Source organism: Pecten maximus, chromosome 1 (genome assembly GCF_902652985.1).
Source record: "Pecten maximus chromosome 1, xPecMax1.1, whole genome shotgun sequence".
NCBI lineage: Eukaryota > Metazoa > Mollusca > Bivalvia > Pectinida > Pectinidae > Pecten > Pecten maximus.
The window spans coordinates 3708803-3723438 of NC_047015.1; the positions used below are offsets into that span (position 1 = coordinate 3708803).

General features: G+C 41.8%; 1 protein-coding gene across 2 annotated transcripts in view; it reads left to right on the forward strand.

Annotated features, from left to right (window-relative positions):
* Positions 1-265: 265 nt before the first annotated feature.
* LOC117322666 (calmodulin-A-like) overlaps positions 266-14636 on the forward strand; it is a 49145-nt gene continuing 34774 nt past the window's right edge. The window contains exons 1-2 of one of the 2 annotated variants that reach the window (XM_033877606.1): positions 266-896; positions 8592-8634. In XM_033877606.1, coding sequence (XP_033733497.1) covers positions 894-896; positions 8592-8634 — 46 coding nt within the window. In that variant the 5' untranslated portion in view covers positions 266-893. The remainder of the gene's footprint in view (positions 897-8591; positions 8635-14636) is intronic. The other variant, XM_033877613.1, reaches the window with a different exon arrangement.

Genomic DNA, 14636 nt, shown 5'->3' on the forward strand with positions numbered 1-14636 from the left:
TGTGGCCTGTGTCACCAGTAGTATATCCTTGTGTACGATGATTTGATTTAGTCATCTCTATATGTGACATAACAGCTGAGATATGTTTCCATGAATGTTTTGATACGCGAGTAACAACGCCATATCCTTTCAGTGGTGACCAGTAATCATCTAGTATCATACCAGTGTTCAACTCCTCGAACAGATTATGTAATCCGGTCACTATCTTATCCCCGATTAGATCGATGATTATTTACCAACACGAGTGTCAAACATCAATTCTTTATTAATGGCAATATGACCGCCTGCATCCACGGCTTCCATCACACAGCTATATATAGCACAGAGCGTTAACGCTATATTGATCTCGATTTGACGGTTACTACATCATGCACAAACGATGGTATTTGACACACGTGCATCGGTATGCATGTCACCAATCTACAGGTGCCTAAAATTCGGTTCTTCCTTAATTAAAATCCACTGTAATCTGTGAACATACAACATCCGGAAATTTCGTCAGTGCTGCTTTGTCAGCCGCTGAAGCCGGTATGACCTACTGCAGTTACTAGAGCTGGATACCAAGAACCCCTCTTCACTACACTCGGATCCGTACAAAGGTAGACGCTTTATAAACGACAGAAGAGATATGGCGTGTCATTTTACCTGAATCAATAATGATCTTAGTGACTTACTCCAACTATAGGAGAGTGTTTTGAAAGTTTTTACAATAGCTGTATGAGAATGGCGATTTCCTTCCACTTGAGGACTAATGTAAACCAGATGAATAGCGTATGGCTTGTGTAAACAGGGGCAATTATTGATGGTGTACTCATCATTATTGTCCAGTTCCTCCGCGGGAATATTAACACAAATCTGGACTATCATCGGTACCAAGCTACAAGCTGATCACTATGGTAAGTACCTACACCACAAAGAGTATTGTACATGTTTCTCGTCAATTTTATAATAACTCCTCAACATACCATTTATGATATTTGTGTTTACCCGAATGAAACCCTACAATGCCATATAAATGATTGTACCACTACATTGGCATATACCTACTGTACCACTACACTGGTATATACCTACTGTACCACTACATTGGTATATACCTGACTGTACCACTACACTGGTATATACCTACTGTACCACTACACTGGTATATACCTATTGTACCACTACACTGGTATATACCTGCTGTACCACTACACTGGTATATACCTACTGTACCACTACACTGGTATATACCTACTGTACTACTACACTGGTATATACCTACTGTACCACTACACTGGTATATACCTGACTGTACCACTACACTGGTATATACCTACTGTACCACTACACTGGTATATACCTACTGTACCACTACACTGGTATATACCTACTGTACCACTACACTGGTATATACCTGACTGTACCACTACACTGGTATATACCTGACTATACCACTACACTGGTATATACCTACTGTACCACTACACTGGTATATACCTGACTGTACCACTACACTGGTATATACCTGACTATACCACTAAACTGGTATATACCTACTGTACCACTACACTGGTATATACCTACTGTACCACTACACTGGTATATACCTACTGTACCACTACACTGGTATATACCTGACTGTACCACTACACTGGTATATACCTACTGTACCACTACACTGGTATATACCTACTGTACCACTACACTGGTATATACCTACTGTATCACTACACTGGTATATACCTGACTATACCACTACACTGGTATATACCTGACTGTACCACTACACTGGTATATACCTGACTGTACCACTACACTGGTATATACCTGTCTGTCCCTCTACACTGGTATATACCTACTGTACCACTACACTGGTATATACCTGTCTGTACCTCTACACTGGTATATACCTACTGTACCACTAAACTGGTATATACCTGACTGTACCACTACACTGGTATATACGTACTGTACCACTACACTGGTATATACCTACTGTACCACTACACTGGTATATACCTACTGTACCACTACACTGGTATATACCTACTGTACCACTACACTGGTATATACCTACTGTACCACTTCACTGGTATATACCTACTGTACCACTTCACTGGTATATACGTACTGTACCACTACACTGGTATATACCTACTGTACCACTACACTGGTATATACCTACTGTACCACTACACTGGTATATACCTACTGTACTACTACACTGGTATATACCTACTGTAACACTACACTGGTATATACCTACTGTATCACTACACTGGTATATACCTACTGTACCGCTACACTGGTATATACCTACTGTACCACTACACTGGTATATACCTACTGTACCACTACACTGGTATATACCTACTGTACCACTACACTGGTATATACCTACTGTACCACTACACTGGTATATACCTACTGTACCACTACACTGGTATATACCTGACTGTACCACTACACTGGTATATACCTACTGTACCACTACACTGGTATATACCTGACTATACCACTACACTGGTATATACCTACTGTACCACTACACTGGTATATACCTACTGTACCACTACACTGGTATATACCTACTGTACCACTACACTGGTATATAACTACTCTACCATTACACTGGTATATACCTACTGTACCACTACACTGGTATATACGTACTGTACCACTACACTGGTATATACCTACTGTACCACTACACTGGTATATACCTACTGTACCACTACACTGGTATATACCTACCGTACCACTACACTGGTATATACCTACTGTATCACTACACTGGTATATACCTGACTGTACCACTACACTGGTATATACCTACTGTATCACTACACTGGTATATACCTACTGTATCACTACACTGGTATATACCTACCGTACCACTACACTGGTATATACCTACTGTACCACTACACTGGTATATACCTACTGTACCAATACACTGGTATATACCTACTGTACCACTACACTGGTATATACCTACTGTACCACTACACTGGTATATACCTACTGTATCACTACACTGGTATATACCTACTGTACCACTACACTGGTATATACCTACTGTAACACTACACTGGTATATACCTGACTGTACCACTACACTGGTATATACCTACTGTACCACTACACTGGTATATACCTACTGTACCACTACACTGGTATATACCTGACTGTACCACTACACTGGTATATACCTGACTATACCACTACACTGGTATATACCTGACTGTACCACTACACTGGTATATACCTGACTGTACCACTACACTGGTATATACCTGTCTGTCCCTCTACACTGGTATATACCTACTGTACCACTACACTGGTATATACCTGTCTGTACCTCTACACTGGTATATACCTACTGTACCACTAAACTGGTATATACCTGACTGTACCACTACACTGGTATATACGTACTGTACCACTACACTGGTATATACCTACTGTACCACTACACTGGTATATACCTACTGTACCACTACACTGGTATATACCTACTGTACCACTACACTGGTATATACCTACTGTACCACTTCACTGGTATATACCTACTGTACCACTTCACTGGTATATACGTACTGTACCACTACACTGGTATATACCTACTGTACCACTACACTGGTATATACCTACTGTACCACTACACTGGTATATACCTACTGTACTACTACACTGGTATATACCTACTGTAACACTACACTGGTATATACCTACTGTATCACTACACTGGTATATACCTACTGTACCGCTACACTGGTATATACCTACTGTACCACTACACTGGTATATACCTACTGTACCACTACACTGGTATATACCTACTGTACCACTACACTGGTATATACCTACTGTACCACTACACTGGTATATACCTACTGTACCACTACACTGGTATATACCTGACTGTACCACTACACTGGTATATACCTACTGTACCACTACACTGGTATATACCTGACTATACCACTACACTGGTATATACCTACTGTACCACTACACTGGTATATACCTACTGTACCACTACACTGGTATATACCTACTGTACCACTACACTGGTATATAACTACTCTACCATTACACTGGTATATACCTACTGTACCACTACACTGGTATATACGTACTGTACCACTACACTGGTATATACCTACTGTACCACTACACTGGTATATACCTACTGTACCACTACACTGGTATATACCTACCGTACCACTACACTGGTATATACCTACTGTATCACTACACTGGTATATACCTGACTGTACCACTACACTGGTATATACCTACTGTATCACTACACTGGTATATACCTACTGTATCACTACACTGGTATATACCTACCGTACCACTACACTGGTATATACCTACTGTACCACTACACTGGTATATACCTACTGTACCAATACACTGGTATATACCTACTGTACCACTACACTGGTATATACCTACTGTACCACTACACTGGTATATACCTACTGTATCACTACACTGGTATATACCTACTGTACCACTACACTGGTATATACCTACTGTAACACTACACTGGTATATACCTACTGTAACACTACACTGGTATATAGCTACTGTACCACTACACTGGTATATACCTGACTGTACCACTACACTGGTATATACCTACTGTAACACTACACTGGTATATACCTATTGTACCACTACACTGGTATATACCTACTGTACCACTACACTGGTATATACCTGACTGTACCACTACACTGGTATATACCTACTGTAACACTACACTGGTATATACCTACTGTACCACTACACTGGTATATACCTATTGTACCACTACACTGGTATATACCTACTGTACCACTACACTGGTATATACCTACTGTACCACTACACTGGTATATACCTGACTGTACCACTACACTGGTATATACCTACTGTACCACTACACTGGTATATACCTACTGTACCACTACACTGGTATATAGCTACTGTACCACTACACTGGTATATACCTACTGTATCACTACACTGGTATATACCTACTGTACCACTACACTGGTATATACCTACTGTACCACTACACTGGTATATAGCTACTGTAACACTACACTGGTATATACCTACTGTATCACTACACTGGTATATACCTACTGTACCACTACACTGGTATATAGCTACTGTAACACTACACTGGTACATACCTACTGTACCACTACACTGGTATATAGCTACTGTACCACTACACTGGTATATACCTACTGTATCACTATACTGGTATATACCTACCGTACCACTACACTGGTATATACCTACTGTACCACTACACTGGTATATACCTACTGTAACACTACACTGGTATATACCTACTGTACCACTACACTGGTATATACCTACTGTATCACTACACTGGTATATACCTACTGTGACACTACACTGGTATATACCTGACAGTACCACTACACTGGTATATACATACTGTACCACTACACTGGTATATACCTACTGTACCACTACACTGGTATATACCTACTGTACCACTACACTGGTATATACCTACTGTACCACTACACTGGTATATACCTACTGTACCACTACACTGGTATATACCTGACTGTACCACTACACTGGTATATACCTACTGTACCACTACACTGGTATATACCTACTGTACCACTACACTGGTATATACCTACTGTACCACTACACTGGTATATACCTACTGTACCACTACACTGGTATATACCTACTGTACCACTACACTGGTATATACCTACTGTACCACTACACTGGTATATACCTACTGTACCACTACACTGGTATATACCTACTGTACCACTACACTGGTATATACCTACTGTACCACTACACTGGTATATACCTACTGTACCACTACACTGGTATATACCTATTGTACCACTACACTGGTATATACCTACTGTACCACTACACTGGTATATACCTGACTGTACCACTACACTGGTATATACCTACTGTACCACTAAGCTGGTATATACCTACTGTATCACTACACTGGTACATACCTATTGTACCACTACACTGGTATATACCTGACTGTATCACTACACTGGTATATACCTGATTGTACCACTACACTGGTATATACCTACTGTACCACTACACTGGTATATACCTACTGTACCACTACACTGGTATATACCTACTGTAACACTACACTGGTATATACCTACTGTATCACTACACTGATGTATACCTACTGTACCACTACACTGATATATACCTATTGTACCACTACACTGGTATATACCGACTGTACCACTACACTGATATATACCTACTGTACCACTACACTGGTATATACCGACTGTACCACTACACTGGTATATACCTACTGTACCACTACACTGGTATATACCTACTGTACCACTACACTGGTATATACCTACTGTACCACTACACTGGTATATACCTACTGTATCACTACACTGGTATATACCTACCGTACCACTACACTGGTATATACCTACTGTACCACTACACTGGTATATACCTTCTGTAACACTACACTGGTATATACCTACTGTACCACTACACTGGTATATACCTACTGTATCACTACACTGGTATATACCTACTGTACCACTACACTGGTATATACCTACTGTACCACTACACTAGTATATACCTACTGTACCACTACACTGGTATATACCTACTGTAACACTACACTGGTATATACCTACTGTACCATAAGACTGGTATATACCTGACTGTACCACTACACTGGTATATACCTGACTGTACCACTACACTGGTATATACCTACTGTACCACTACACTGGTATATACCTACTGTACCACTACACTGGTATATACCTACTGTATCACTACACTGGTATATACTTACTGTGACACTACACTGGTATATACCTGACAGTACCACTACACTGGTATATACCTACTGTACCACTACACTGGTATATACCTACTGTACCACTACACTGGTATATACCTACTGTACCACTACACTGGTATATACCTGACTGTACCACTACACTGGTATTTACCTACTGTACCACTACACTGGTATATACCTACTGTACCACTACACTGGTATATACCTGACTGTACCACTACACTGGTATATACCTACTGTACCACTACACTGGTATATACCTACTGTACCACTACACTGGTATATACCTACTGTACCACTACACTGGTATATACCTACTGTACCACTACACTGGTATATACCTACTGTACCACTACACTGGTATATACCTACTGTACCACTACACTGGTGTATACCTACTGTACCACTACACTGGTATATACCTACTGTACCACTACACTGGTATATACCTACTGTACCACTACACTGGTATATACCTACTGTACCACTACACTGGTATATACCTACTGTACCACTACACTGGTATATACCTACTGTATCACTACACTGGTATATACCTACTGTACCACTACACTGGTATATACCTGACTGTACCACTACACTGGTATATACCTACTGTACCACTACACTGGTATATACCTACTGTACCACTACACTGGTATATACCTACTGTACCACTACACTGGTATATACCTACTGTACCACTACACTGGTATATACCTACTGTACCACTACACTAGTATATACCTACTGTACCACTACACTGGTATATACCTGACTGTACCACTACACTGGTATATACCTACTGTACCACTACACTGGTATATACCTACTGTACCACTACACTGGTATATACCTACTGTACCACACACTGGTATATACCTACTGTACCACTACACTGGTATATAGCTACTGTAACACTACACTGGTATATACCTACTGTATCACTACACTGATGTATACCTACGGTACCACTACACTGATATATACCTATTGTACCACTACACTGGTATATACCGACTGTACCACTACACTGATATATACCGACTGTACCACTACACTGATATATACCTACTGTACCACTACACTGGTATATACCGACTGTACCACTACACTGGTATATACCGACTGTACCACTACACTGGTATATACCTACTGTACCACTACACTGGTATATACCTACTGTACCACTACACTGGTATATACCTACTGTACCACTTCACTGGTATATACCTGACTGTACCACTACACTGGTATATACCGGACTGTACCACTACACTGGTATATACCTACTGTACCACTACACTGGTATATACCTACTGTACCACTACACTGGTATATACCTGACTGTACCACTACACTGGTATATACCTACTATAACACTACACTGGTATATACCTACTGTACCACTACACTGGTATATACCTACTGTACCACTTCACTGGTATATACCTGACTGTACCACTACACTGGTATATACCTGACTGTACCACTACACTGGTATATACCTACTGTACCACTACACTGGTATATACCTACTGTACCACTACACTGGTATATACCTGACTGTACCACAATATGGTATATACCTATTGTACATTTTGTACATAGATCTCGATACAGTTTCGGATTGTTTAGATTTGTCTGTCCTCTACTAGTCATAACGGTTCATCCACACAAATGTTGTTTGGACTAATACTCGTTGTCGTTACTGTTACAGAACGCAGACCAGGTGATGATACTGACGGATGAGCAGGTAGCAGGTACGTACAGGTGTAGGTGTTAATGAGGATCATTACTCAACCAATGAAAAGGCCAGTAGGCCTCATCATGAGTCATCAAATATAACGAAAGATACACTTGTATACTCTTCTACAATGGAACTGCGGTTGATTCGATTGTCTCGCAGTTTCGAACCTTTTGCTTGGTCTCGAATTTTCTAACTATATAACGCTACTTTTACCAATCGTAGATTACAATTATAGGTAACTGACATCGCATGATTAAAAAAAAAACCCAACAAAACCCAACAAAACCTATACTTGACCACTGGACAGATGTTTGTTGTGACCCCAATGGCAAGATTTCATTGCAGCGCGACTGAACTGGGTCGATCAACGGCGATCAAGAAGCTTAGTTGGTAGAGTGTCCGTCTAGAGTTCGGAGGGACCGGGTTCGAACCCCGGTCTGGCAGCTACAGTTCTCTTTCTCCTGTTACATCACACCTGTCAGACAAACGCCCTGATAATAAAAAGTGCCCTTTTACCTTGTTCGGCTATTTTTCCTTGGGTTTTCTGTATTTTCCATTGAAATTTGACAAGAAACAAAAGTAATTAAAGTCATCGACATTTACCAGTTCATGGCCATAATAAAGATATTGATCGCTTATCTTAATTCAATCCCCCCCCAACCCCCCCAACCCCCCCAACCCCCACATCACATCATTTCACAAAGACCGTATGGTAGTCAACATTTCACATCATTTTACAAAGACCGTATTTTAGTCAACATTTCACATCATTTTACAAAGACCATATGATAGTCAACATTTTACCACGCCTTCTTTAATGAGTTTAAACCATCAATTCTGCCGGTAAGCAAAACCAAATGCTATCTTCAAGTCTATAAAACAGCGATAAAGTTTCGTTTTGGTTTTAGGCGTCTTACTGTATGGACGAGCTATAGGCTCAATTGTGCTAGTGCGGATTATAGTGCTACGAGTTTTAGGGCGGATATTAGGGTCAATAGTGTTAGGGCGGATATTAGGGTCAATAGTGTTAGGGCGGATAGTAGGGTCAATAGTGTTAGGGTGGATAGTAGGGTCAATAGTGTTAGGGTGGATAGTAGGGTCAATAGTGTTAGGGCGGATAGTAGGGTCAATAGTGTTAGGGTGGATAGTAGGGTCAATAGTGTTAGGGTGGATAGTAGGGTCAATAGTGTTAGGGCGGATAGTAGGGTCAATAGTGTTAGGGCGGATAGTAGGGTCAATAGTGTTAGGGCGGATAGTAGGGTCAATAGTGTTAGGGTGGATAGTAGGGTCAATAGTGTTAGGGTGGATAGTAGGGTCAATAGTGTTAGGGCGGATAGTAGGGTCAATAGTGTTAGGGCGGATAGTAGGGTCAATAGTGTTAGGGTGGATAGTAGGGTCAATAGTGTTAGGGCGGATAGTAGGGTCAATAGTGTTAGGGTGGATAGTAGGGTCAATAGTGTTAGGGCGGATAGTAGGGTCAATAGTGTTAGGGGTGGATAGTAGGGTCAATAGGTGTTGATAGTAGGGTCAATAGTGTTAGGGCGGATAGTAGGGTCAATAGTGTTGGGGCGGATAGTAGGGTCAATAGTGTTAGGGCGGATAGTAGGGTCAATAGTGTTAGGGCGGATAGTAGGGTCAATAGTGTTAGGGCGGATAGTAGGGTCAATAGTGTTAGGGTGGATAGTAGGGTCAATAGTGTTAGGACGGATAGTAGGGTCAATAGTGTTAGGGCGGATAGTAGGGTCAATAGTGTTGGGGCGGATAGTAGGGTCAATAGTGTTAGGGCGGATAGTAGGGTCAATAGTGTTAGGGGCGGATAGTAGGGTCAATAGTGTTAGGGTAGATAGTAGGGGTCAATAGTGTTAGGGACGGATAGTAGGGTCAATAGTGTTGGGGCGGATAGTAGGGTCAATAGTGTTAGGGTGGATAGTAGGGTCAATAGTGTTAGGACGGATAGTAGGGTCAATAGTGTTAGGGCGGATAGTAGGGTCAATAGTGTTAGGACGGATAGTAGGGTCAATAGTGTTAGGGTGGATAGTAGGGTCAATAGTGTTAGGGTGGATAGTAGGGTCAATAGTGTTAGGGACGGATAATAGGGTCAATAGTGTTAGGGCGGATAGTAGGGTCAATAGTGTTGGGGCGGATAGTAGAGTCAATAGTGTCATGGCGGATAGTAGTGTCAATAGTGTTAGGGCGGATAGTAGGGTCAATAGTGTCATGGCGGATAGTAGGGTCAATAGTGTTAGGGCGGATAGTAGGGTCAATAGTGTTAGGGTGGATAATAGGGTCAATAGTGTTAGGGCGGATAGTAGGGTCAATAGTGTTAGGGCGGATAGTAGGGTCAATAGTGTTAGGGCGGATAGTAGGGTCAATAGTGTTAGGGCGGATAGTAGGGTCAATAGTGTTAGGGCGGATAGTAGGGTCAATAGTGTTAGGGCGGATAGTAGGGTCAATAGTGTTAGGGTGGATAGTAGTGTCAATAGTGTTAGGGCGGATAGTAGGGTCAATAGTGTTAGGGCGGATAGTAGGGTCAATAGTGTTAGGGCGGATAGTAGGGTCAATAGTGTAAAACAGATTTGTTGATAGAAGAGTAACTGTGTCAAGATGGAAGTTTTGGTCACTTTGTCACGGTGATATTTCAGTCACCTTGTCGGAATGAAAATTAGGGTGACCTTATTAGAATTGCTATTACGGTCATTTTTTCAGGGTAGAAGTTAGGGTCACATTGTCAGGGTAGAAATTAGGGTCACTTTGTCCGGGTAGAAGTTAGGGTCACTTTGTCCGGGTGGATGTAAAGGTCACTTTGTCAACCTAGAGGTTAGAGTCACTTTGATCAGGAAAGAAGTAAGGCTCACCTTGTCCTGGTTGAAGTTGGGTCACTTTGTCAGGGTGGATATAAGGATCACTTTGTGGGGATGGAAGCTAAGTCACTTTATCAGAATGGAGGTTAATGTCACTTTGTCATGCTGGATGTTAAGGTCACATTATCAGGGTAGAAAATATGGTCACTTTGTCAGGGTAGAAGATAGGGTCACTTTGTCAGGGTAATTGCTATGTTCACTTTGTCAGAGTAAAGTTAGGGTAACTTTGTCAGGATAGAATTTACGGTCAGTTTGTCAGGGTAGAATTCAGGGTGAGTTTGTCATGGTGGTTGTTAGGATCGCTTTTTCAGGGTTGAAATAAGGGTAACCTTATCATGGTGTAGATATGAGTCGTTTGGTCAGGGTGGATGTTAGGGTCACACTGTCAGGATGGATGTTAGGGTCACACTGTCATGGTGGAATGTTAGAGTCACTTTTTCGGGGGAGAAGTTAGGATTTGTGTTGTCTGGATAGATGTTAGGGTTATTTTGTCAGGGTAGAAATGAGGGTCACATTATCAGGGTAGAAGTTGGGTCACTTTATCAGGGTAGAAGTTAGGGTCACTTTGTCAGGGTAGAAGTTAGGGTCAATTTGTCGGGGTGGATGTTAGGGTCACATTGTCAGGGTGGATGTTAGGGTCACATTGTCATGGTGGATGTTAGGGTCACACTGTCAGGGTGGATGTTAGGGTCACACTGTCAGGGTGGATGTTAGGGTCACATTGTCATGGTGGATGTTAGGGTCACACTGTCAGGGTGGATGTTAGGGTCACACTGTCAGGGTGGATGTTAGGGTCACACTGTCAGGGTGGATGTTAGGGTCACACTGTCATGGTGAATGTTAGAGTCACCTTTTCGGGGGAGAAGTTAGGATTTGTGTTGTCTGGATAGATGTTAGGGTCATTTTGTCGGGGTAAAAATGAGGTTCACATTGTCAGGGTAGAAGTTAGGGTCAATTTGTCAGGGTAGAAGTTAGGGTCAATTTGTCAGGGTAGAAGTTAGGATCAATTTGTCAGAGTAGAAGTTTGGGTCAATTTGTCGAGGTAGAAGTTAGGGTCAATTTGTCGGGTTAGAAATGAGGGTCACTTTTTCAGAATGGATGCTAGGGTCAATTTGTCATGTTAGATGTTAGGGACAGATAGTTATAGGGATGTCAGGGTCACATTGTCGGGGATGTTAGGGTCAATTTGTCAGGGCAGAAGTAAAGGTCACTTTGTCAGGGTGGAAGTAAGTGTCAAATTATTAGGGTTGATATTAAGATTAAGGTTACATTGTAAGGGGGATGTAAGGGCCACTTTGTCAGGGTTGGGATTAAGCTCATTTTGTCAGGACAGAAGTTAGTGACATTTTGTCAGGGTAGGTGTTTGGATCACATTGTCACGGCAGAATTTAGGGTCACTTTGTCAGGGTAGACGTTAGGGTCACTTTGTCAGGGTAGAAGTTAGGGTCACTTTGTCAGGGTAGAAGTTAGGGTCATTTTGCCAGGGTAGAAGTAAGGGCCACTTTGTCTGGGTTGAGATTAAGGTCATTTTGTCACAGAAGTTAGAGACATTTTGTCAGGGTTTGTGTTTGGATCACATTGTCAGGGTAGAAGTTAGGGTCACTTTGTCAGGGTTAAGATTAAGGTCATTTTGTCAGGGAAGAAGATAGGGTCACTTTGTCAGGGTAGAAGTTAGGGTCACGTTGTCAGGTTAGAAGTTAGGGTCACTTTGTCAGGGAAGAAGTTAGGGTCACTTTGTCAGGGTAGAAGTTAGGGTCACGTTGTCACGTTAGAAGTTAGGGTCACTTTGTCAAGGTAGAAGTTAGTGTCACGTTGTCAGGGTAGAAGTTAGTGTCACATTGTCACGTTAGAAGTTAGAATCACGTTGTCACGTTGTCACGTTAGAAGTTAGGGTCGCGTTGTCACGTTAGAAGTTAGGGTCACGTTGTCACGTTAGAAGTTAGGGTCACGTTGTCACGTTAGAAGTTAGGGTTATTTTGTCAGGGTAGAAGTTAGGGTCACATTGTCACGTTAGAAGTTAGGGTCACGTTGTCACGTTAGAAGTTAGGGTTATTTTGTCAGGGTAGAAGTTAGGGTCACATTGTCACGTTAGAAGTTAGGGTCGCGTTGTTAGGGTAGAAGTTAGGGTCACTTTGTCACGTTAGAAGTTAGGGTCACTTTGTCAGGGTAGAAGTTAGGGTCACTTTGTCACGTTAGAAGTTAGGGTCACGTTGTCACGTTAGAAGTTAGGGTCGCGTTGTTAGGGTAGAAGTTAGGGTCACGTTGTTAGGGTAGAAGTTAGGGTCACTTTGTCACGTTAGAAGTTAGGGTCGCGTTGTTAGGGTAGAAGTTAGGGTCACGTTGTCACGTTAGAAGTTAGGGTCACGTTGTCACGTTAGAAGTTAGGGTCACGTTGTCACGTTAGAATTTAGGGTCACTTTTTTAGGGTAGACGTTAGGGTCACTTTGTCAGGGTAGAAGTTAGGGTCACTTTGTCAGGGTAGAAGTTAAGGTCATTTTGCCAGGGTAGAAGTAAGGGCCACTTTGTCTGGGTTGAGATTAAGGTCATTTTGTCACAGAAGTTAGTGACATTTTGTCAGGGTTTGTGTTTGGATCACATTGTCAGGGTAGAAGTTAGGGTCACTTTGTCAGGGTTAAGATTAAGGTCATTTTGTCAGGACAGAAGTTAGTGACATTTTGTCAGGGAAGAAGTTAGGGTCACTTTGTCAGGGTAGAAGTTAGGGTCACGTTGTCAGGTTAGAAGTTAGGGTCACTTTGTCAGGGAAGAAGTTAGGGTCACTTTGTCAGGGTAGAGGTTAGGGTCACGTTGTCACGTTAGAAGTTAGGGTCACTTTGTCAGGGTAGAAGTTAGTGTCACGTTGTCAGGGTAGAAGTTAGTGTCACATTGTCACGTTAGAAGTTAGAATCACGTTGTCACGTTGTCACGTTAGAAGTTAGGGTCGCGTTGTCACGTTAGAAGTTAGGGTCACGTTGTCACGTTAGAAGTTAGGGTTATTTTGTCACGGTAGAAGTTAGGGTCACATTGTCACGTTAGAAGTTAGGGTCACGTTGTCACGTTAGAAGTTAGGGTTATTTTGTCAGGGTAGAAGTTAGGGTCACATTGTCACGTTAGAAGTTAGGGTCGCGTTGTTAGGGTAGAAGTTAGGGTCACTTTG